Source organism: Chiroxiphia lanceolata, chromosome 1 (genome assembly GCF_009829145.1).
Source record: "Chiroxiphia lanceolata isolate bChiLan1 chromosome 1, bChiLan1.pri, whole genome shotgun sequence".
In the NCBI taxonomy this organism is placed as follows: domain Eukaryota; kingdom Metazoa; phylum Chordata; class Aves; order Passeriformes; family Pipridae; genus Chiroxiphia; species Chiroxiphia lanceolata.
In genome coordinates this window covers 21306496-21330568 of record NC_045637.1, presented here as the reverse complement: position 1 = coordinate 21330568, position 24073 = coordinate 21306496, and the positions used below count along the sequence as shown (strand labels likewise).

At 49.2% G+C, this 24073-nt stretch overlaps 1 protein-coding gene across 2 annotated transcripts; it reads right to left on the bottom strand.

Annotated features, from left to right (window-relative positions):
* Positions 1-9715: 9715 nt before the first annotated feature.
* Positions 9716-23871, bottom strand: KLF10 (Kruppel like factor 10). 2 transcript variants are annotated; one of them, XR_004360892.1, is made up of 5 exons: positions 23780-23871; positions 21777-22016; positions 20798-21674; positions 19432-19941; positions 9716-9726 (listed from the first exon to the last, which is right to left on the bottom strand). XR_004360892.1 is itself a non-coding variant. In XM_032710868.1 (4 exons), the coding sequence occupies exons 2-4, from the start codon at positions 22005-22007 to the stop codon at positions 19682-19684; spliced, it is 1368 nt and encodes a 455-aa protein (XP_032566759.1). In that variant the 5' UTR covers positions 22008-22016; positions 23780-23871; the 3' UTR covers positions 18710-19681. The 2 variants fall into 2 exon arrangements, 1 of the variants encoding a protein (XP_032566759.1); XM_032710868.1 differs by lacking the exon at positions 9716-9726 and having other exon boundaries at positions 18710-19941.
* Positions 23872-24073: the final 202 nt, after the last annotated feature.

Sequence of the window (24073 nt, the reverse complement as noted above, 5' to 3'; positions counted from 1 at the left end):
AATTAAAAAACTGAAAACCAAAAATCATCATCTCCTGTGCCTCACTAAAACATTTTTTAACTTACCAGAAAAATAAAATGTAGCTTCTTTTTGTTTGTTTCTTTTGTTGGTTTTATTTTTGCCATAGCTTTTTGCAGTTACACCTGGATGTGCAGAGAAGCCTGCAAAAGGGAGAGGTGCCAGGGCTCTGCCTCACAGTCACACGAGTGCACATGGCACTTTAAAACTTATCAAAAGAGAAAACAAAATCTCCTCCCTGTTGAGATCTGGGCCCCAAAGCTTTGGAGGTTCCCAGGTCTGAACTGAACTGGGGCCCACAGCAGCCAGAGTAGAGGACTGGGTGGTGACAGCACTCACCCCATCCCTCACAGTCCCCTTGCCCTAGGGTTGTCGGCTGGGGGTCACTGGCCACCACGTGCCCATGTTTGTGGGGTGTGGGGTTGAGTGCCTGCAAGCACAGAACTGGGAACACCACCCAGAGCATCTGGCTATGGACCAACAAACATTTCAAGAAGGCTTAGAGCCAAAAATCAGGTCAGTGGGAAGACAGAGGGGCTGGAAGTACTCGTCAGTGTGCTCACAGCCCAGTGATGAGCAGCCCCACACCAGGCAAAGCACTGGATCCAGCAGGACCCAGCACTTTGGGCTGCCACCAGGACAGACTCTGCCAGAGCCCAACGTTTGTGAGCAGGGAGGGAAAACAGGACACTGAAAAGAGAGGAATAAATTAAAATTCCAGCACTTGGGCCCCACTCATGGCAGGTCCTGAGCACTTTCTATTCCCTCTAAATTCCCTGGACAACAACTTTACACAGCAGAACTGCACTGTTACTGTGAACAGCTACACAGCTAATCTCCTTGGAGAAACGCAGAGATATTTACATGCCCAGGAGTGTGTGTCACTGTGCAGAGACAAGAGGAAAACTCCATCATCTTGAGGAAAGTGTCAAAAATCCACCTTCCCTGACCAGGTCCCCATCCCTCCTTGGCTGCTCAGTGTGCCTGGAGAGACAGGCAGTTAGTTTGAAATCCAGGGCTGGCACCCCGAGAGATTTATGGATGTTAGTGCACCAGTGTAATGTAATCCTTGCCCCAATATTTAAAAATAGCCCAAGGGACTGGCCTACATAAACTCCAAGCCATGCAGTCTGGCCTGGGTGCTCAGTTAGCATGATGACATTTCAAACATGGTGCAGCTGACTTCATAGCAGTATCATAGGTTTCATCTGGGAGAGGTATGCAAAGTGTGCACAGGGAATGATACTTCACATTGGATGAAAGCACCGAAACAACCTGGAGGAAGCACTCACTATGTACTCTCCAGAGCAGCTACTGAATGAGCAGGAGCAATGCCTGTACTGTAATATTATTCAGCCACCTATGTGTGCTTGTTTTTCCTGGAAAACAGAGGAAGAGCAAGCCCTGGCAAGGCAGAGGATTACTGCACACATGAAGGGAGAAGCAGTAAATAGGTCAGTAAACACTGGCCAGTCTGGGGCCCTTGGGGCTGGGCATCCTGCTGGCATCCTCCCAACAAAGCTTTGCACAGGCTGCCTACAATCCCCAGAGGCCCAGGTCAGTCCTGCGGCCTTCAGCCTGAGCCCTGTCTTCATGGGAGCTCCTGGAAACTGGCCTTTGTCCTCCTGGCTCCCAGCCAGGGACAGTGCAGGGATGCAGGTTTTGCACTCTCAGTGTTGTCAATCTCCTTCAGCGCTGGCCCACCCAGGGACATTAGTGATGAGAAGAGCAAGTTTCCTTCTCCTGGGTACCCACTTTGTGTGGCTGTAGGATTGGATATCACACCAGACCCCACTTAGCCTCTGCTATCAGAATGCCTGCAGCCTACTGTGGAAGTGGGATAAACTACCTCAATCCCACCAGGGACACCCAGAGCCCTTGCACAGAGGAACCATCAAGGGCAAATGTGCCCCCATATGTTTGGGAGGAATTTTCCAAAGTGCAGGCAAACCCTTAGAGAGGTTCTCCATCACCCTGACAGCAAACGGAGAGGACTGAGCCAGAAGCCAATGCGGTTCTTGGTGCCAGCACGTGCTTCTGGGAACCACAGCACACTGGGCACACTGCATGGGATGCAGCCAGTGTGCAGCAAGTTTTGCCACACTTGCTTTGCTTTGCACAAGCTCTTGGGCTGTATAGGAGAAAACACATATGCACAGCTCACCAGGGCTGCACACCCACTGCTCAGCCCTGGCCCTGTGCCCTTGGGGCCATGTGCTGCCAGGGAGCAGGAAAGCCAGTGTAGCAGAGCTCGGCTTCAGCCAGAGGCTCAGTTTGGTAAGATTTACATGCATGATAAAATCTGGTCTAAAAGAGATTTAAACATGAACTTGTGGAGGGATATGGGGCCGGGAAGGGGAGCGATGCCTTGTCTGTGGGTCTGTCAGTCAGCAACCAAAACTTGCTCTCTAACAGCCTCTGCGACAGGAATTTATTGGTCTGGCCTCTGGGTGCTGGTGACCCCACAGGAAAAGCTGCACCTTGTTTGCAGCCAGATTATCGTGGCCCCTGCTCCATGCCAGGTAGCACCCTGGGCCTGTGCCATTCCACATGCCTGGCTGCTGGAGGCAGGAGTCACCTGGGATGAGGAACCATGACACCCGGGCTGTGCACAATCATGGGACAATGCTGGGACTTTCCTGCTTTTCTGACTGTTTGGGAATGTTTTAATGACAGAACAAGGGTAAGGTTGCCTAATGGTGTAAGAAAAAGAATTAAGATTAGAATTCCCATAGAAAAGCAAAGCACAGGTTTGAGGGTGTTGGAGTCCGTGTGTTGGGAGATGCTGCACCCTCAGACTGCCCAAGGACTACATTGAGTACCTAATTGTTTTGGCAAAAGGCTTGTATGTCTGAGACCCAGCATGGCATGGTACAGAGAGGACTCAAGTCTCTATTTCACCTGAGTAAAAAAAAACATGGACAAAATATTAAAGGAGGAAAGAGTAGAGGTTCCAAACAATGTCAGAAGAAATCAGAGTGAGGGACAAATTTAAAGCAAGAACATTAAACTGCATGTTAGGAGGAGAGCTGACTTAGGAGTGATGCAAACAGGAAAAGACTGAGCAGAGCTGCACAAATAGCCAAAACAGGGAGAGGCACAGTCATTGGGATATACATGATGGGCCAACAGATTTGGTGGGATTTTCCCTGCTGATTGGTATGTCATGGCAGTAGTGGATTCCCCTCAACAAATGCTGGAGTGAAGTACAAAATTTAGGTCAGCTCAAGAATAGCCTTTGAGATGTAATGATCTGAAATACAGTGTATTGAACTGGATGCTCTGACAGTGCCTGCTAGTCTGAAAGGCTCATTAGCTTCTCCAGAGCACCCATCCACTCTGAGGAAGTCTCACTGCAGGGTGTAAGAAGGAGTTCCTATCCCTCTCCCGCCAATGAGAGCAGTAGCTCAAATCCCAGCACACTTCATGTTCTGTTAGGGAAATTTTATCTTTCAAACTAGAAATAAACACTCACATTCTTGCACAACAGGAATCTCCACACAAGAAAGCTTAATTGGTTCTTAATTTGTAAATCATCTCAATACATCTTGTAATGCCCTGAGAAAGCCTCTGGTTTCTCCAGGACTTGAATTTCAGACCCTGAGCTCTTTTCTTCCAGCAATATTGGGTCAGTCCTGGGGCATCCATGTTTTGGAGTGATGTAAATCTGAGACTTGGGTTCTGTGCAGAAGTGTCTCCTGATGACACCCCAGAGACCTGACTTCATCCCTTCCATCGTGGGGGCTGGCTTGGAAGAGAAACACTCTGCAGCACCTTTCCATTTATCCACTTTATTTCACCTCAGGGGGACCCAGATCTTCCACTTAAATTCAGGTGGCTTTCTAGACCTCAGCTTATTCTTTCTGACCTACTAACAGCTTTCTAGCCATCAACCTCTTTGACTTCCAATTTAGAAATGAAGTTTGCTTCCAATGCTTTGTGTGGGAAGACCCATGAGATCTGACAGAAACAGCAGCTCATAATTCAGGTTCATTACAACCAGAGCAGAATATCACAAATAGCAAGTAGGGAGATGATCTTACCTCTAACAATCTAACATTTTTAGAATATTCCTTTGATTATTACAGAAGGAAAGGTAACTAAATGTGTTCAAAAAGCCAGAGGCTCTCCCCTTTGCTTAGCATTAGCACCAGTTTCTTTGACATTATTTGTGCTAGTTTTCTCCCAGGTGTAGAGGTTTAACTGGACTTCAAACTTTATCAAGAACACTCAAAAGGTAAAGGCTAGATATTTTTATGTTTACTGGCTGAAATGGTTTTTATTCCATCTCCTTGACTGTGATTATAGAGACGCTTCTTGCTCCTTGAAAATAGTGTTAAATTCACAAAGCCATATAAAAGCAATTTATTGCACATCACTGAACACCCTCAAGAGGCCTGAGGCAGCATTAGCATTTTTATTTGGAAGTGCTGGTATATCCTTTTGCACATACCCTACCTTTTTTTTTTCCTACATAATGTCTACGAAAGGCATATAAATGCTTCTAAAGATGTGCCCAGCTCTGTGTAAAAGATAGAAAACTTTCCACTGAGATGCAGCAGCCTTCACAGCAGCTGCAGCGAGACATTTTAACTCCATGAAGTGCTGAGGAGTGAAAGCACATGATGACAAATCCGTCCATGCTGTCCACATAAGGCTTGTTACTCCTGACCAGACAAGCCTTGACTCGCGTGACGTCCGGCTGGGGTGGGGACACCAGGCTGTGGCAGGTGGCATGCAGAGGGCCCAAGAGGAGAAGTGACCCAGGCTGCCAAACAGTAGTTTTAAGACCCTCACATTTCAGCTGAAATAAAGGTGACCATCACCAGTGTCACTGACTGCACAAAGAAATAATCTTAAAATATCCAAATAAAGAAAAATAAAGAATAGAAGAAAGCTCATGTGTTCTGCCAGCTACACTGGTAAATGCCACAGTAATTCAAATGTAAAACATCAAGATAGTTGGGCTTTAAAATCAACAAAATGGTAGTAAAGGAGTTTCATATGAGTTAATACAGATAGTGCAGATTGAAAGTCACTTGGCACCGGAGAGAACTACGGGAATTGCTCAATTTTTGGCTGCAGTTCTAAGGGGTTGTAAAAGCTACGTGAGCAAATAGCTTTGTTGCTTTATTAGCTGACGTTCCTTCTGATCAAGCTTCTTCTTTTTCTCTTCCCCCCTTTTTTACTTGTTTTTTTTAAGGCATTCATTCTAGGTACAGAAGGGCAGCAGGTGCTGTTTGTGGACTATTTTTGGCACAGAGAAGCTGCAGTTTGGATCTTGGAAGCAGGTATATTTACAGAGCAGAAGCATTCAAAAACATCTGCAGCACAAGATGATTTTCTGCTTAGTCCATAGGCCTGAAAGAAAAAGAAAAAAAATAATTGTCCTTTGCCTGGGCCACTGCTGCACCTGGCTCCAATTCCAGCTCTGCAGAGAGCCAGACTTTGCAGCAGGAGGCTGCCCACGCGGCAGGGACGTGCTCGCTCAGCACACTGAGGGCACCCACATGTCAGGGAGCACCAAGTTTACCAGGAACTCCTTCATGAATTCCAGCGTTTGCTTACAAAGCGCCATGGTTTGTGATACTCTGCTCTCAGCTCAGTTCTCCCAGGATTTCAAGATGTCTGGGACAGAGCTGAAATTTCCAGAAAGGCTATTTTAGCCATACCCTGCAGAGCACTGGCCACAGCCAGATAAAGTGAGTTTCTCTCTAAAGCTCTGCTGCAGGTGCTGTCAGGGCTCTTTCTGCAGCAATACCTCAATGTCAGACAGAGAGGAGGTTGCAGATTTGGTCCTAGGTCACCTCCTGCCCCAAAAGGACCAGCCTTGCAGCCCACATTTCTCAGGGAATCTCACCAGGCAATAGCTGACAGTAGGCAAATCTAGAGCAATTCTTCTCCATGGCAGGAAGGGCAGAGCTGGGCAAGAAAAGCCCACAGCAGGGAATGGGCAATGTGCTCCTGACTGTAGCCTTGGGCAAGGATCTCTCCTGTGTTTGCCATTTAGGAGCATCTGCACCAGATGCAGAGTTGCCATCATTAGGGTGTTCTGGCTAAGTCAGGTTCACTCCCACCCTCCAGAGCTGGCCTTTCCAGGTATAGAGTGACCAATGTGAACAGGAGAGAGCAAGGGTGTATTCCTCATGGCCACTCCTACAGCTTCAGTGTTTACCTGGACAATGAGATCCATGGGCTGGGGTTCAGGTATGGAAGAATGTCCCAGACCCTAGGCAGGATGTGTCTGTCCCCATGCTGCTCACTGCTGACCTAGCCCAGCCACCTCAGATCCCAAGTGCCTGACACCAGGGACAAGATTACCCACACCAGTTCCTGCTGAAGAATCATAGAATCATAGAATGGTTTGGGTTTTAAGGGATCTTAAAGATCATCTATCTGCAGCTTCCCCACCACAGGCAGGGATGCCACCCACCAGAACAGGTTGATCAGAGCCCCATCCAACACAACCTTGAACACTTGGAGGAATGGGGCATCCACAACTTCTCGGGGTAATCTGTTCCAGTGCCTCACCATCCCCAGGCTCAGCATCAGGAGCTGCAAATAGCAAGTGTGGTGACCTGTGTTGTATACTGGGAGAGGGCTGCCCCCCCTGTGGGGGTCTGGGTTTTCTTGGAGGTACCCACTGTCCCCACAGGTGGCACCACTTAAACACCTTCCTGCTGTTTATGTGCTGCCTTAAATTTGTTCCAGCAGTGCAATGGCAGGGAAATGAGTGTCATTGGGGTGTGTGACCAGCGTCATTTCAGCCCTGTCCCAGGGCCTGTTCATATTCTACTAGCACAGACTTTACTAGGGAACTAATTCCCTAAAATCAGGCTTCCATACAGTTATCAGTGCTCTTCATGCCTCTGGAGGGTCAACCATAGCTTAAAAACTTCCTTTGTAACAAACTTTCCTCAAGGATCTTATTGTGTTTATGATCCTCTAAATGCCCTTGGAAACTACAGGAGAATGATAAGAATCAGGCCAGAGGCTTTTTGTCAGCTTGACTAATGAAAAACCCACTAAATGAAACAGTGAGCTTCTTTCCAAAATACCATGTCAATGTCCCAGACACTAAGGTCTAGGGATGGGTTCATAGTTTATGGCTTTGTTTGCAAATCAGCATATTCATACTCAAAAAGGGGTTTGAGTTGTTTTTGGTTGGTTGGTTGGTTTATTTTTTAAAAAGAATGTATTCTTAGAGCAGCTGCATGGACTGGAAAGTAAACCTCCCAGATTTCTCAGTAAAGCAGTATTTTTTTAGTTTGCCACCAAGTTACCTCAAGTGCTGCCATCAGCACAGGAACCACTCAGAATTAAATCAGATCAGTCCAATCTGCTGAGGATTGCAATTTGCCTTTCTAATGCCAAAACAAAAATTATTAGAAGCAGATTTTATCTGGTTTTCTTCTAAATTGCAAAAAGGGCCATTACATGGCAAGCAGAAGGCAGAAGGGGAAAAGGGTGGCTGACTGGTGTCCAAGCCCCACACTCAGAGCAGGAGGAGGTCTGAGCACCGGGGAGGCCCCTTCTCCACAAGATGTGACAAACACTGTTCTGTCTCACCACAACAGCTCCCGGGGACTAACACGCAGGCAGAGGCAGCTCCAGCAAGGATGGGGAGCAAAGCCTTGGCAGCACAACCTGTCACCTGCTTTGCATGGATACTCTGTGTTACAAAAGCCCCTCTCAGCCCCTCTTTGTTTAATTTTAGGACTACCTGCAGGAGGGGGAATAAATTGGCATTACCTGAGGGGGGGGGGGGGGAAGAAAAAAAGAGGGATATAGAAGACATTGCCAAGATAAAATTCCCAGCTGCAGGTTCTGCAGGTTCTGCCTCAAAGCTGGGAGGTAGGAGGTTGTAGGTGATTGTTGCAGGAGCCACAGGCAGCAGCTTTCCAAGCTCAGTGAAAGCAGAAAAGAAGCTGCTTGTCTTGCCTTTGTTGTTCTCTGCTTCCTTCTGGACAGGCATATTCAGCCCTTCTTCCCCATCGTTCCCTATGCCAAGGACATGCAGATGTTCCTCTTAAAGGGTCTTAGATCCCCGCTGGAAGAGTTCATGCCCTTGATTTCATAACTTGGAGAGGGGGAAAAGGAAGAACAGCTACAAGAAAAACAGTCTCTGAACGATTCTTTTCTACGCTTCACTCCAGAGTGTGTGATGGGCAGGAGCAGAGATGGGATGGCCCCAAACTGCATCCCTGTAATGCACGGCAGCAGGACCTCTGCACTGCCAAATTGGAGATGGTGCAGCCCTTGCCCCGGCCCGGCCCTTGCATGCTCTCTGTCCCAGGGGTCTGAGTCAACAAGAGGAATGTGTGGGGAATGCCAACATGCTGCAGTAGAGGAGGAGAAGGAAACAGCAAAAGAAAAACAGGGCTTATGTTTCACAGGAAGCTAATTAAAAATGCTCAAATTAAAAAGGGGAGCAGAGTTACAGCTAAATTTGTCATTTCTGCAATTTTTGTGCTTTGCATACTCCTCAGGAACCACGTTTTTGAACCCCGTGAGGCACTACTACAAACTATCGGCATGCCTGGAGACAACTCACCATAACCATACCATGCACTCCTCAGGGACCCATTGCAATCCCTGCTCCCCCTCCGCCCCCCGCCTCACAGTCTTGCCTTCCTCTTTGGGGCAGCAATCCTCCTGCACCACGATTAGACCCCTGGCATTCCCAGAAGCTCCCTGTGGAGCCCCTCCTCCAGAGCAGCTGTTGAGCTGGGGCGGGGGGCTGCTGTGCCCGGCCACCACCACCCAGTGCCCACTACCCACGGCACAGGTGTTGACCAATGGAACACAGTGCCAAAGTGGCCCTTCTGCAACAGCCTTCCCCTGACTGCTGTCTCCTTCCAGAAGGCCTCCCCTGTTGCTCAACCCTCAGCAGGCCCTGTGGCCCTAAGTGACCCGAAGCATGGGGACTATGCTGGGGACAAAGCCCAGAAGGAAACGAGGGGACCTAAGATCTGCCACCCCACATTACCTTGCCACTCTGCTGGCAAGGAGCCACAGCTGCAGCCACAGGCTCATCAGCATCTCCCAGGGCAGAGTTCAGGCTCCAATCCCCACGTTCCTAGCAGTGGTTAACACAAGCTTGATCTCTTTTAACCCTGCATTAAAAATTGCAAATTCCCTGAAGCTACACCTACAAAGGCAGGTCTGTGAGGTCTTAGAAGACACATGGTGTGATCTACACTGTCATGTAGGAAAGCTGCCACTTTCAGGAACCTCTCAACCAGCAGCTGTGTAAGTGTTTGTTCAGAATAAAATATGAGGAACAAACATTTTCGCACATTCTTAAAAAAAAAGAGTGGGGGCACACACACACACACACATCTATATGTTTCTCTCTGAAACACTGAAATACAAGGTGTCTCAGTAAGTTCCAGCTCTAGTGTGTTGGGAGTACAAGAGATTGAGGGATTTAATTTTCTTCCTGTGGCCTTAGGATCAGGAGGGTTTTCCAAGACATCTTTAGAAATTTGATGCAAAGAAAATGGCATGGTGTAGTTGCATTTCCAGCCCTGGCAAGCCAGGAGGCAAACCAAGGCCAGAGAGGCAGGCTGCAGCTGGATGAGCCCAGGTGGCTCCATGGTGGCACATCCTGGGCTGCCTTGAAAATCCCTTGTCAGACAAGTGTTCAGTTTACTACATCAACATCTCAGGCAGCAAGTGCTGGGATCTGGAACACACTGGAGTACACTTTGGGGGCAGCAGTTCCTGCTGCCTGGTGGGACCCAGAAGGATGCCAGGGCAAGGTGGACTTTGTGGAGGAGGTTTTTGCACCAACTACTGTCCTAGCAAAAGCCACTAACTCTTCTTTTTGCAGAGTTTCAGGTCACATCCAGTAAATTTTGGTGATTAATTTTGTTGTATCCACCCTGGCTCCCAGGCTCCCCCACCCTGCCCAAGCCCCAGGACCCCATTTCATGTCCCATTTGCAATTAAACAAAAAGCAGTCAACACTGCAGAGCTGCACTGGTTTCTGCAAGAGCAAGGTTTGTGCTGGGTTTTGTATAGGGGTGGTTGCCATGGGAAATATAAATGTTTGTCAAAACTTCAAAATCCAACCCAGCATATCAAAGCATCCTGCTTCCTCTTGTGCACCCACAAGGCCGGGGACAAATTTCAGTGGTGGCAAAGCAACTGCAGAGAGGATGTGGAATTAAATTTGCTCAATACATATCAAAGAGAGAAAAAAGTAGACAGCAGCAAGGAAAACAGAATGGAGAGCATCAGTGAGTAAAGAAAAAGTACCAGGAAAAACAGGCCAAAAGGAAAAAGAGTTAATTAACAGCAACATTTTGTTTTAATAAAATTCAGTGACGCTTAGAGAGAGTCCTGTGATGTCAAGCCCAACCCTGAAATTACATTGCAAACAGCACTCAGGGTTGCAAAGTGTTCCTGTTACATGGGCATTGCATTAATGACACTCGCTAGTGACAAGGCCATGCCTTGACTGTGTAGGTGGGTGTGGGGTTGGGTGTACCTCCTCTCTTCTGCCTCGTTTTCTTCTCCTCCCCAAGCCCTGCTTCTGAGGTACCAGTACCTTCTGTACCAGTACACAGGCTCAGAATGGGGAGGGAAAAGAGCAGCTCCCTCTCCCCAGCTGGTCAACACCTAGCAGAGCAAAAACAAGAGGAAGTGAAAACCACCCTGAGCCCTTGAGCCCGAGTGATGCTTGGCCCTCCTGACTCCCCTCCAACACAGCGCAGGCAATCAGCTCTGCCAAGCACATCCAGCAGAGTTGCCAATAAGACAAGGACCAAAGCTTTCATTCTATACCAAAAGTTCAGAGCTCCAGACAGGCAGGTGAGAGTCCAGGAGGAAGACACCCAAAATCACTACCAGCCAGTAGCGCTTTCAGGAGGCAGGGTCTGTATTTCTTAGGTATGATGTGATGAACCCAAGACAGCACCGTGCCATGCTGCTGAGGAATTCTCTTCCCTAGCAGCAGGGCTGCAAAACTTCAATGCCTCACACAGAAAGGAGGTTAAAACCTTGTTGCAAAGTTTCCATTGATGGTGGTGGTAAGAGCCACTGAAATACACTCGCAGGAACAGGTTTCTTTTTCTTTTCTTGTTACCTACTAACACCAAAAATACTTCAAGCACATCCAAATTGTTTATCTTTTTTTTCTTAAAGGTTGTGTGTAACGAAGGCAGACAATTTTCTTGACTTTAGCAAACAAAACTAATTTTCCTTCAGTGAGGCGTCGCTTCGATTTCCCCTTGAAACATTCTGATTTGAGTGATTTCTTTAAAGATGCACTAGGTGAGGAGCTGTCACCTAGCTCACACTATTCACTCACTGAACTGCTGTCCATTCAAAGCCTGAAGCAATGTTCAAATAGCACTGACCATTTTTTCCCTTTGTGTACACTCAGTCAAGAGAAATTGTCACTTAAACACCAAAGATCTGTCCTCCTTCTTCCCCAGATCCAGCTTTATGAAACTAGAGCCTAAATAAACTCCTAAAGATGTTTATCTCATTAGGTGTGCAGGTGTCCAGCAAACTGGGATGTGTGCTGCACATCAGCACCAAGCTGTGTCTTGGTGAACTGTGAGCACTGGATCAAGCCACCAGCACATAATCCGTGTCTAAAGCGATAAAGGAAGCTCATCACCTTCTAGCTCCTCCGTCCTGTTTAAACACCTGTTTGACTGGGCCATGACACAGTTTTGTGACAGGCTTTTGGATTCTGATCCAGTGCTGGAAGTAGGGACAATGTGAGCATACATCAGGAATGTAAGGGCAAAGCAGTGCTGGCCACCCTAGTGACTTGTGCTGAGGACCCCTCTGCATCCCAAGTATCAGATACTGGTGCAGTCTAACCCCTTCTGGCAGATATTGATTATGTTTTGCAGGTGGGACTTTTAAGCCCTCAGGTACTCTTTGCCTTCTTGGTAATGGGTCCTTCCCTCCTCCCATGCCCAGAGCAATTATCCATAATTAACTATCAAAACCTGGGGACATGCGTGAATATCTGCTGTGTGAGGAGGCCATGACACATTGCTTGTGTGTGCCCTTGACGACAGCTCAGGCAGAGCTTGGTGGAGGCGAAGCTTTTGTTGTTTTATGCTGCCCAAACCCTGTGTCAGGCAGTGGTGTCTCCAGTCTGTGGGACCACCTAGGACAGTTTGCACACTCAGTCATGCCCTTGTAGCCATGACAACACTGCACAATTATTGCCAAAGAGCTCTTTAGTTTGTTTGTTCTTCCCATGGCACCTCCGTATCCCACCTTGTGGTACAGTGGCGTGAGCCAGATGAGCCAAGAACTGTAGGGGCTGAACCATGGAAAGGGTTCCTGTTCAGGGCTCAGTGTATCTGGGCAGAGGAGTTGGCAGAGAGTGAAGTGGAGGAATCCCCTCCATCCACCTCCAGCCACTGCTCCAGCAGAGCCCCACGGCTGTGCCGCCCCTGGCAGTCTGTCATACGGCAGTACCTGACCTTGCTGGGATAAGCTGCCTTGGCACACACAGCCAACACTTGTGCCGTGACGGCGGAGAGCTCGGGCTGTCTGACCTCCCCTCCTGGCATGAGGAGCCGGTGCAAAGGTGATGGATGAGGGGGATCCTGGCTACATGGCCGTGCCCCTCCAAGGAGACTGCAGAGCTCTCTGCACAGGGCAGTGACCAGCAGGGTCTGTGGTGTCTGCTGCTCCACACAATGCCAATGAATACTTCCTGAAAACTGGGTACACCCCACCAGCGTCCCCACCAGCTCCTGGGAGGTTTGTTGTCTGGTGCCTGGGAATATGCTATCCCGCAAGAGAAGCTGGAGTCACTTTCCAAATCTAACCGCGTCTAGAATGTATTTCCTTTCTTTCTCTTACATTTTATAAATAGTCCAGCCTTCCTGCAGCTTTTTTCCCGGCCTGGTGACTCATCATCGACTCATCATACTTATTGCTTCACTTAAATAGGGCATTGAAAAGTCTTTTGCATAAATGAAAAACAATTAATAAACAGATCCCCCCCAGCTGCAGATTAGCAACTGACAGCTTCAAATGGGAAGACCTGAAACAATTCCTGCTGTCCCATGGTTGGGAGGGTCATGTTAGGATGAATCAGTGTGAGAGAGCAGCAACGCTGTCTAGGCCAGCCAGTCCATAAGTGCTCGTCCTTTCCACCCGCCCTGCTTCCCTCTGGGTACTTCCAGACCATAACAATTTCTTTCTCTTTCTTAGTTCAATGACGGGTATTTTTGCCTCGTGTACTGCACTGAGAATTTCACAGGGATGCCATAGTTTCCTTTTTATTTCAAAAAGTGGCAAGACTCTTTTGCCAGCATGGTTTCCCAGCAAAAGGAAGCAGAGGTGACCACACCAAGCAGCCGCCAGCTTTGCTGGCAGCATGGGATGCTTGTGGGTCACCTCAGCTGGAGCTGAGTGAGGAGGTGAGGTCCCAAAGATACTAACAATCTCCCAGGCTCCATAAGAAGAAGAACTGCCAGTTTTGGACTGCTGCCAATCAGGGCTGGGGGTTCTGTGAGTTCCAGTGCTGGAAGGGAAGGTGAGCCCATGAGTCAGGGCCAGGGAGGGATGCAGCCAGCAGCGTCACAGTTCAAATGCAGGGTTCAAGCTGCTCCAGTGCCCCCAGCAAAGGCTCCCATGCAGTAAGGTTGCTTCTGGTTTTCCATTTCCCAAGCTCTGCTCTGGGCTGCAGAAGGCAGTAAAAAACCAGGAACAGTGTGGTGCCAGGAGATGGGGTGACAGGGTGACTATCACCTGCAGATGGAAGAGCTGTGATGCCAGTGGAAAGCATGTGGCCTAATTCACTGTGGTGGGAGCTCCCAATAAGGCACTGTACAGGCTGAGGGTGTGGGGGAGCCCCTCTCCTGAGGACAGCATGCAGACACTTGCAGGTAGGAACAGGTGTTCTCGTCTCCAAGAGGGCAGGGACCTTGACATCTCTCTGGACCTCAAAAGCCCCAGAGCAACTACGTGGTGCTGCGAGGGCAGGTAATGGTGGGGACAAGAAAAGGAAATAAAACCACTTATGCTCAACCAAGAGCATTAAAGGCAACTGCTCCCTAAACCTGCATAGAAACCAGATGCCAGCAGGAGCACAGCACACACATGCGCTCCATGGCAGGAGGAGCTCTCTGGCCATCCCTACCACCCTCCCGGGCCAGCGCTCTGTGCTGCAGCTGAAAAGGAGGAAATCCCTTTGGTTTTCCCAGCCTTTGCTTCTGCCTTTGCAGTCCCTACCCCCTTAGTCAGGATTACCTGGGCAATACTGATTACAGCTGGTAAAGAATTTGGTCTTCATTAAGCTGATTGCACAGCTTGTTTGAAGATGGCTTCTCTGTCCTCTTGTGCTGTGGCTCCTAAATGCCTTTTTACTTAGTGGCTGCTCCTCTGGTGTGCAGCAATTGGTGATATTACCTTGTGGCTGAGGGGTGCTCAGGGGACTTGCTTTTTTGTCTGCTGGATGGGGGTTTCATTAACATTTTGACCACTCTGCATTTTAGGCCATTAAGGTACTTTCTGTATCCTGCCAGGCAACTGAACATTAAAAGCTCCATTTCCCAAGCAGGAGTGTTTAAAGTACCTGAGGCTGCTGTTCACAATAAGTACCCCACGCCAGTCTCCCGGCTATCCCTGAGAAAATCTCAGCCTTCACCATTAAATTATGACTGCATGGCATTCAGCCCAGATGGCCCTAATGAGAACTTTGTGAAGGTTTTAAAAAAAAGGTAGATTTGAAAAATGTCACATCCTCTTTCATGTGTTGGAAGCAGTCAGGAGATGAGCTGGGCAGGGAGGAGACTCTATATGCCTCAGCTATTCAAAGCCATCTAAGTTCTGTTGAGGGTCTAGGGAATATTTAGCCGAGGCAGGGGGTGGTTTTGCCTCTCCACAGCTGTTAGCACATGGGCAGTCCCTGCCACAGCTGCATCCATTTTTTTGGGAAGTTGTTTCCATTCAAGTACCTTGACATCTACTGAAACCTTTTGAGTATTTGAAGCCATGGTAACAGCAGAATTTTTTTCCCCCAGACAACCACTTTGACTTTCAGAGTAGTATACACAATTGAGTATAAAGTTTCATCAGAATTGTGTTATCCTAAAAAAGCTTCTGAATTATTTAATGCATTTTATATGATGATTACCTGATTTATATTACTGCACACAAAGTGAGTTGGCAAGTTTAGCTCCTGTCTTCTCACGAATGTAATAAGACAGCTAAAGATGTGTTTTGCTCTTGTTTTATTACTGTTAAAGTATCACATTTTCTTTTGGTGACAACAGAAAACATTCCAGATCCTCATATCCTCAGACGTGGAAGGTCTGTGTGACATGTTAAATTACATTGTAAGACATATTCCGAAAACATTTGTTCTAGCTGAATATTACCCCCACACACTCTCCCCCTGCCCTGTGCACATGGTCCAGGAGAACTTTGTGATACAGAACTGGAAGCTTGAGCCCTTAATGCACATATTCATTCATCATTTCTCTTGACCTGATTTTGTCTCTAACTTTTCTGACAGATTGCGTCTCCTTGGTGATCAAAGTTTGTTGCCAAAGCAGACAAATGAATCATCTATTTACAGTAAAAGTGTGGAGCTGCCAGGGGAATACCTGATGCCACCGCATGTGGTGTGCAAGCCTCAGGCCAGCGGATGATCAAGTCCTTCCTCCCAGCTCTTTGGGTACAGGCCACATCTGCACTGTGGCACCCACGCCAGCACAGAGGCTGAACAGACCCTCTGCCAGGATCACAGGACTGGCTGGTTAAGGTTATCTTGAAATAGCACTGCTGGATGGTACAGGTCAGGAGGAAAAACCTCAGAAAGCCCAACTCACCAGGCAGGATGGGTGGAGAGGCTGCCCTGGTTCTTGTCTCAGCTGTGTCTGTGATTCCAGACAAACTGACCCAGCTCAGGACCCCTCTTCTTTTAAAACACATTCATTCACTCATAGAGCATCTAAGCCTCCCGCAAATACTCCTGATATAATGGAAATCAGTCTTTTCCAAACCATAAGGGAAAATGCTTGCTTTTTCCAACCTTCTCTTCATCCTCTCTGAAGATTAAAATCCCTGAGAACTGGCAGAGTGCTCAGGGCATATGCAGGGTGCACTACAGTTCCCTATCACTGATCTGTCTGGGTTTAGGCTGGGGGTGGGATAACCAGACCCCAGATGCCCTAACCCATCCAGCTTGGTCCTGCTGCTCCTCCTGTGGCCGAAATGAGCTGCCTGCACTACACCCAGGACAGGCAGGCACCCTCAGCCTCCCTTTCCTCCTCTCCTCCAGCGCCAAGGTAGGCATACCAAGCATGGGGTTGTATCACTTTACTTTGGACACAGAGGCTTGCTCCCTCCTTTCCCAAGACAATTTGTTGTGACATCCCAGCTGCTCTTCCCTGCTGTCTGCTGGGACAGGGAATGTCTTTCACTCCAGCTCGTGTAATCTATGTCACTATTGCAGCATTGGTTTTCATGTGCATGCATCACTTCAGAGCACAGTGCTAAGCAGCAAGCTGGAGGGTTTATAGATACTTCAAAAATCTTCTTCCAAGAATATATGCTATCTCTTGGATCCCTTCAGCTCAACCTCCCAGAGCCAGGTGTCTGCACAGCAAATGACAGCAGTGGCCACCCTAGCAAGCCCCACTGCAGCCAGCGACAGCCACTGTTGGCATCCAAGTACTAATTGTGGGAGTTGTTGAGAGCGTCTTCGTTTGCATTTCTGTTCGGCTTCACCATTGAACCCAAACAGGAGGACAAAATATGAGGTGTGCCTTTGGTTTATCTACAGGAATAAGGAAGTTCTAAATATTTACAAAAATCTGTAGAAAAATCATAAAAATTAAGCTTTCTACTATGCAGCCAAATTTGATTGCACAATAAAGTCAGCATTGAAAAGATGTCTAATAATGCCCTTTTGACTACATTTTTCAGGTTAGCCTTAGATTAAACCCCAAAATAGCTAATTTATTTTCCAGCTGGCTTCCACAGTTAAGCTTTAAAAATTGTGTATAAGGTAAATTCACAATTATAGCTCTGCCTTCGGCTGGAACCAGTCAAAGTGCACTTCTTGCTGTTAAATTCTGTATTTAGAGGGAGAAGCAGTATTTTATTTAGCTCCCGACAATGCCAAAAACAGGCAGCCTCCCAGCAGTGCAGCCAGTGGGTGCTCCCAGGGCACACCCCACGCACACCTTGGGAGTGAAATGCTACACAAAAAGCATCAGCAGCTGCTTTTTCTTCAGAAAACACAGGCAGCGGAGACAGCCAAGGCATGGAAACACACTTTCTTCCTCTTCTACTGCACAGCACCATGAGACTGCTCACTTGGAAAGTCAGATTTAAGTTCAGCTCCATGCTGAGCTCGAGGGGCTTTGAAGCCCACTGAATGGACTGCTGAGGAGAGCCATAGGGCCAGCTCAGCATGGGCAGGATACCAATGGGAGGTGGCACTTTCTTTATGCCCTCCTTCTGTAGGGCTGAGGCACTAAAGGGGATTCAAGGTTCAGCATGCCAGGCAGAGCTGGTGAGAGGACACAGTTCCTTGTCCAAAAGCTACTTGCAGATGTGGAAGGGTTTGAGACCCAGAGCTGTTACAATATTTTCTCTTATGCTCATGAAATGAAAAGTACGTTGAAACAAGATGGTGTGCAGGACTCACATTCCTGGGGAAGAAGCCTCTCTTTTGCATTGGCCTATGACAGTGTATTCCCCCTGGAAAAAGAAAGCACCGTGACTCAGGTGTTCCCTACGCAGAGCCCTGCGTCAAACAGGATAAGGTAAGGAGTGCCCCTGCCTCAAACGCCTGGTAGGGAAGGGCAGTGAGTCAACACCAACGATTGTGAAATCCGGGGATCCCTGCAGGCAGGGGAGGCAGGGGAGCAGCACTAATGGCCACCCCTGGCAAGAAGGGGCAGCAGGCAGAGAAGCCGTGTTGCCTGCCCACTGCCCTGAGACACGAGAACCCCAATTCCCTGCCCTCCTCCCAGCAGGGGACTCCCACAGGGACAGCTTTAATGGGGGTGGGCAAACCCCCGGCCTGGAGCCCATCTCCAGCCCATCTCAGTGCCAGCCCTGCCCGCCCACTGGCCCTGTTCAAGGCCATAGGGGACCTGGATCCCACACTATGGGGGTGGCAGCCAGCTGCCACCACCTCTGCCCGACAGCCGAGCCACCAGGAACAGAGGCTGGGTTCCTTCCTGGGGAAGACAGTGCAGTCACCAACAAAAAGGAAATGCTTCTCATCAGTGTTACAATGGCCCACATAAGCATGTTTAGTTTTGGGTGCTGAAGAAAAGGAGGGGGACAAAGAGCTGGGAGAAAAAACCCAAAACCACAACAATAGAGATGCAGAGTAGTAAGCGCAGACTTGAAATTCCACTCCTTTATAGTGCTTCAAAAAAATCAAAAATTAGGAGAGGTTCTGCTATGAATTAAAAAAAATAGGTCTATATTAAAGAAAATTGGTTTATTGTAAACAAAGTAAGAAGTACAACATAAGAAATGTGCAAATCTTTGAAGTAGTCACAAAAAGCATATCTAATACACTATTTTCAAACCATCGCTTTCTGATATGTGTCCTCAACATAATATGGTAAAATAGAAATAGCGAAAATTGATGCATTGTCACAAAAGCTAGTTTAAATTCTAGGCCGGTGTCTTTGCTGCCTTGTTTTGCTTTTCAAATCACAACTTTCGAATTTAATACAATACACAATATATCCATTTTATTTTTAGCATAAAATGCCTTTCAAAGAATAACACAATCAAGAAGCCTAAGATTCTTGGTTTTCTTCCTTAATCAAACCGAGTAGTTTACAGTTACCATGTTTCTCTTCAAAGTGCCCTGTATCCGCTCATAAGAAGCGCAGTGAGAAGGTAGAAACTGTAAGCAACACAAAAGCAGAAGCATCGTGCAATGCCCAGGTATAACCAGCTGTAACAATCACAAAGCTTGCCAAAGCAGCTGGGAAAATATTACAAAGCTAATGAGAATTCAGAAACGTTCCTGCCCTTTGGCTGCCCATGTGGTGACCCCGCACATCCCTCCCAAGCCGCTCTGGACAGCAGTGTAAAGCTGAGTGTGTTAAGCACCCCATGCAGGAGGAGAGGCCTAAAATCTCCAGGACTCTGGCACCAAATCATTGGTTATGATTGGGCTGGAGAATGGTTAGGAGGAAAAGATTCCTACCAAGAAAAGGTGGCAGAGGTAGGAAAACCCGTTCAGATTATCTTATGCAGGTGGTTTCTGGGCTTTCAAGCCTGTGCCCGTACACTGCCGCTGTCCTAGTCTGCGCCTACGGAAGACTGACAACTGGTAGCTAAAATCAGAGTTGGTCTCAGGTGTCAGCAGCAAACCCTCAGGAATGCTTGTGTTTGACTGATCTAGAGTATACACGAATAATTTGCAAATTTCAAAACTGGCACAACGTGGCTGCTCTGCTCTAGAACCTTCTCTTTCTCTCTGTCCCTGTCAGTGCAAAGGACACCCGCTATTCCAGTCAGCCACTGGTTCTCCCAGCAACTTTTTCTAAGGCTGAGTGTAGGCTGCCTTTCCCTCTCTGCACTGGCCTCAGCAGCCAGCGCAGGAGAACCACAGACCGGGAGCAAAAGCCTTTTTTCAGCCGGCCTATCCCAGCAAAAACAGTTAATTTCACCATCTTCAGAGCAAGTCCTGTCACTGGGTAGTCGCAGACGTTGGTGGCACAGCAACATCGTTCAACTTGCTCACTTCCATTTGCCAGTTCGGTAACTTCTTTGCTGACAAGTGGCGACGCGCGTGCTTCGTTAGGTGGTCGCTGCGCATGAACCGCCGCTCACACATCGGGCAGGCAAACTTCTTCTCCCCAGTGTGTGTTCTGCGGTGGCGAGACAGTTCATCAGACCGTGCAAACCTCCTCTCACAGCCTTTCCAACTGCAACTAAACGGCTTCTCTCCTAAAAGAAAAAAACAACAAAGGGAAAAACCCAGTGAATACAAACTGAGCAACAAACACTACTGCCTTGATTGGCAGGACATGACTTTTTCAAAGGAAAGTTTCTACTATGACAGTTGATCATAAATATTACACACACAAAATGTGGAAAATTGTTTATATACCAATATTTAAACACCTAGACTCCCTATCCTCAAGGCTATGCAGTATAAAGAGTTAAAAATTCCCTGGAACCAAATATTTTGAAATGGTCTTTACATCTCAAGACAGATGATTTTAACTCAGCTCCACATGAACTGCAGATAACGATGACTCAGCGTGCCCAAAACTCCTCTCTGAAGTGCAGCCTGCAATGATGTTTTATGTAACAGGCTCTGGTACTGCACTGTGAGCCTGCATGAAAATAGAGGACTCCTTCTGCTACTCCAATTAAGGGCTGAGGCATGGAAAAGTTACTCTAAAATAACCAGGGTAGGAATAGTTTGGAATGGATCCTTACATTGTTTCATAAAAGAATCTCCGAGTTTTACCCACTTCTGACAAGGGCATTCCTGAGGAGAAGCCTAATAAGGCATCTTTAACTCTGCAAGGCCTTGCTTCCACAGAGGCATTACTGAACACCTTCTGACACAAAGTGAGTCCAGCACAAACAAACTGCTGAGTCACCTTCCCCTCTGGGAGATTTCCTGTCAGAGATTAGGCAGCATTATAATGCATGCTGGCAAAAAAAAATATTTCATTCCTGCTCCACAATTTGCTCCATGAACAAATCCAGTAACCGCTAGAACTATTAACAAGCTGTGTATAAAACCACAATTTTTAAAATTAATTTTTAATGTGCAGCAGCAGTGACCGACCTGTGTGTGTTCTGACGTGAGCCTTCAAATGAGAGCTCTTGAAGTATGTTTTCCCACATCCTGGGTAGCTGCAAATGTGACTTCTTATTCTCGAAGAATCAGCCTGAGGAGTGGTTTTTGCTGTGGAAGGTACAAAGCCAGGAGCAGGGGCAATGGGAGAGAGTCTCGTGCCATTTGGACTAACAGTGGGAGCCTTTGTGCCCTGCACAACTGGCTGGGGCACAACAAACATGACAGCACCTTTGGGAACCTGGGTGCCCATGAAGACCATGGGCTGGCAGAAAGCCGGCTGCTGGCTTGGCACGGTGTTGGGCACTACAGCCGTCACAATGTTGTTGTTTGAGGGCAGTGGGACCATCTGGCAAATCACTGGCACGGAGGGGGCTCCGCTGCCTTGGGCAGGGGATGGTGGTGCTGCTGCCTCTGGCTGCTGTGTTGGTTCAGGGACAGGCTCATCCCTGCTGACTGAGGGCTTTGTCAAGGGCACTGGACCAACAGCTGGTTCCACGGTTCTTCCTTCTGCCACCGACAGTCCACCGCCCTCAGCACTGGCTCCACTCGGCATCACAGTGGAACACATGGAGTGCTCTGCTGTGGCCTTCTGTTTACTGTTTGCTTCCCTGGAAGCACCATCCTGGTATTTGAGCACACTGGCTGTTCTCACCGGGCAGGTTTTGTGATCGCAGAGTTGGGCATCGGCCGTGTGGCGGATAACGCTCGTCACCTGAGCTTTCAGAGGCCTGGCTGCTGGAGACCTCTCTGCCTCTCTCCGAGGCGTGGCCAGAGGAGGCTTGGCGGCCTCGGACAGTGACTTGCTGAGCGGATGGATCACCTGTGACATCTCGAAGTCGGAAGGGCTGTAGGGTGGTGTCAGGCACTGTGCAGGGGAGAGAGACACAGTAAAGGGGGCATGTTAACAACACATCGCCACACTAATTGTTAAAAATGGGCACATGCACATATAAATTCAAAAACTTACAAATGCTGGTATCACATTGAAGTCTGTTGCTCCAGGAAGCAAAGTCTCATCACTTTCCTCTGACATGTCAGATGCTGGAGTTATAGGTCTCATTTCTGCATGTTTCTTGAAGTCTGATTTCCAGTTGCAACTCATAGAAATAAGGGCTTCTACAGCCTCATAATCACTTTTTTCCGGTGTATTGTTCCAGAAATACCTTGTATCTCTCTGTTTCTCAGTCATCATCTCCATTTCTTACTCCTGTTTTGGTTAAAGGGAAAAAGGAAACTTTAAACTTGATGAGAAGTTCAAGTACTTTGCAGTTACATATATTTTTTGCAATTATATATTTTGCAGTTTGCTTATAAGAAGGCATCGTAAAAAACAAACAGAACAACCTGTGCAAGATAAATATACTTGGTGTGCCTGTATTTTCCTGCCTTCTTTCTTATTTATATAATATTTTTATGAAATTGTTAGTGGGGAAATCTGGCCATCAGGTGAAAACTACATATTTCCTTGGGACAAAAGAACTCCTTTGAATTTAAGTATGCTAAAGTTATTCCACTTTACAAGAACTGTGTCTGAGAGCTTAAGAAAAATCTTTATCCCCTCCAAAAAAAGTAAATCAAAACTTTCCCTCCTTCCATTTTTGCTCTGGACACAGCTTTCAGCACTGTGCTTATTTTGGCATGTGAGAAAGGACTGCATTGGGACTGATTTTGACCAGTCAAACAATCAAATGATGGACACTTCTTCAAAAGCTACCAAAAATGTTCTGGAAAATACTCAAAGGGTCTCTCTCACACATGCATACATGCAAGGAAATCACCAGCTTGGAGAGATGAAATATATATATATTTCACAGAATATATCTCTCTCTCTCACGGAATCACAGAAACAATTAGGTTGGAAAAGACCTCCAACTCCAGTCTGCGACCTACTGTGTATGTATGTTCTATATGTATACTTCCTGTGTATACATAGATATATTTACCTACACATATAAGTGTATCCCCTCAGAGGGTACAGTGGGCGTGGCTCAGGCGCGAGCCCCGCCCCCGGCTGTTGGGCGCGCACCACCCTCACCTCAGCGCACCCCGCCGGCCGCCCCCGCGCGCACCGCCCCCGCCCGTTCCTTATTGGTTGTCCCCGAGCCGCGCTGGGCGCCCATTGGCTGGCGCAGAGAGAGGCGCGGCCCAGGGCGGGGCACGTGAACAAAGCGTGATCGGGCGCCGCCGCGCGCCGACCTTTCCCCCAGTTCCCCCGCGAGGCGCCCCCGCCCCCGGCGCGCGGCGCCGGCCGGCGGGGAGGGAGGGAGGGAGGGAGGAGCCGTCACAGCGGGCGGGGGCCGGGCTGGGGTCAGCGTCGCCACACCCGGCGCCTCCCGCAGCGGGGGAAGGGAAGGGAAGCGGCGTCCCCGCTGGGAGCGGGTGCGGGGGCGGTAGCCGGCTCTTCCCGCAGCGCCGCTCCGCTTCCCGGCCCCCGCGCCGCCCACCCCGCGTGGCGCTGGGATACCCCCGGCTCCCTCCTTCACCGCCGCCACCTGGCACATGCAGCCGCCGAGCCCGACGCCCACGCCCGGGCGGGCACGCGGGCACAGGGGCTGCACGGTGCCGCACCGGCGCTGCCAACAGGTTCCCGGCGGCTTCTCTCCTTCCCTCCGTCCCCCCCGCGGCTTCTCTCCTTCCCTCCGTCCCCCCCGCGGCTTCTCTCCTTCCCTCCGTCCCCCCCGCGGCTTTCCTCGCCAACCTGCCCCGTGGAGGGCTCTCCCCGCGGGCGGCTCTCCGACATCACCCCCAGCAGCCGCAGCCACCCGCCGCGGCTCGCTCCGTCCAGCCGCCACCTCAGCCCGGTCTCCTGCCGGTGCCACCGCCCGCGGCCCCTCCTCTCGCCCGGGTCGCCCCGGCACGTGCCCTGGGGATCCCCCTGCCGTGCCATCCCCGGGGACTCCCTCCGCGCCATCCCCGGGACTCCCTCCTATCCCACCCGCGCAGCCTGCCCGGGGTGCCCGGGTCGCTCACCAGCCGAGCCTGCCCCGCGGTGCCGCCGCTCTCCCGGTTTTCCTCTTTTTGTTCGCCGCTTGCGCTCGGGCGGCGGCACCCCCGGGCCCGCGCGCGGGGGGGTGGGTGGGGTCCCGGGCCGCCCTCCGCCAATCGCCGGCAAAGGTGTGTGGGGCGGCGGCCAATGAGCGCCGGGCGCCCGCGCGTGATCGGCGGCCGCGCGGCGGCGTGTCCGGAGTGTCAGCGCGGCGTGTCCGCGGCGGCTGAGTCAGGGCGGCCCCCCCCGGCCCTGCCCTCCCCGGCAGCTGTGTGGGA

Bases quoted from the DNA above. Each gene is read 5' to 3' on its own strand.
- KLF10 (XM_032710868.1), bottom strand. From the start codon at position 22,007: ATGGAGATGATGACTGAGAAACAGAGAGATACAAGGTATTTCTGGAAC. The intron at 21,675-21,776 runs GTAAGTTTTTGA...TCCCCTGCACAG, and splicing joins TCAATGTGATACCAGCATTT to TGCCTGACACCACCCTACAG. The intron at 19,942-20,797 runs GTCGGTCACTGC...TTTTTCTTTTAG, and splicing joins TCACGTCAGAACACACACAG to GAGAGAAGCCGTTTAGTTGC.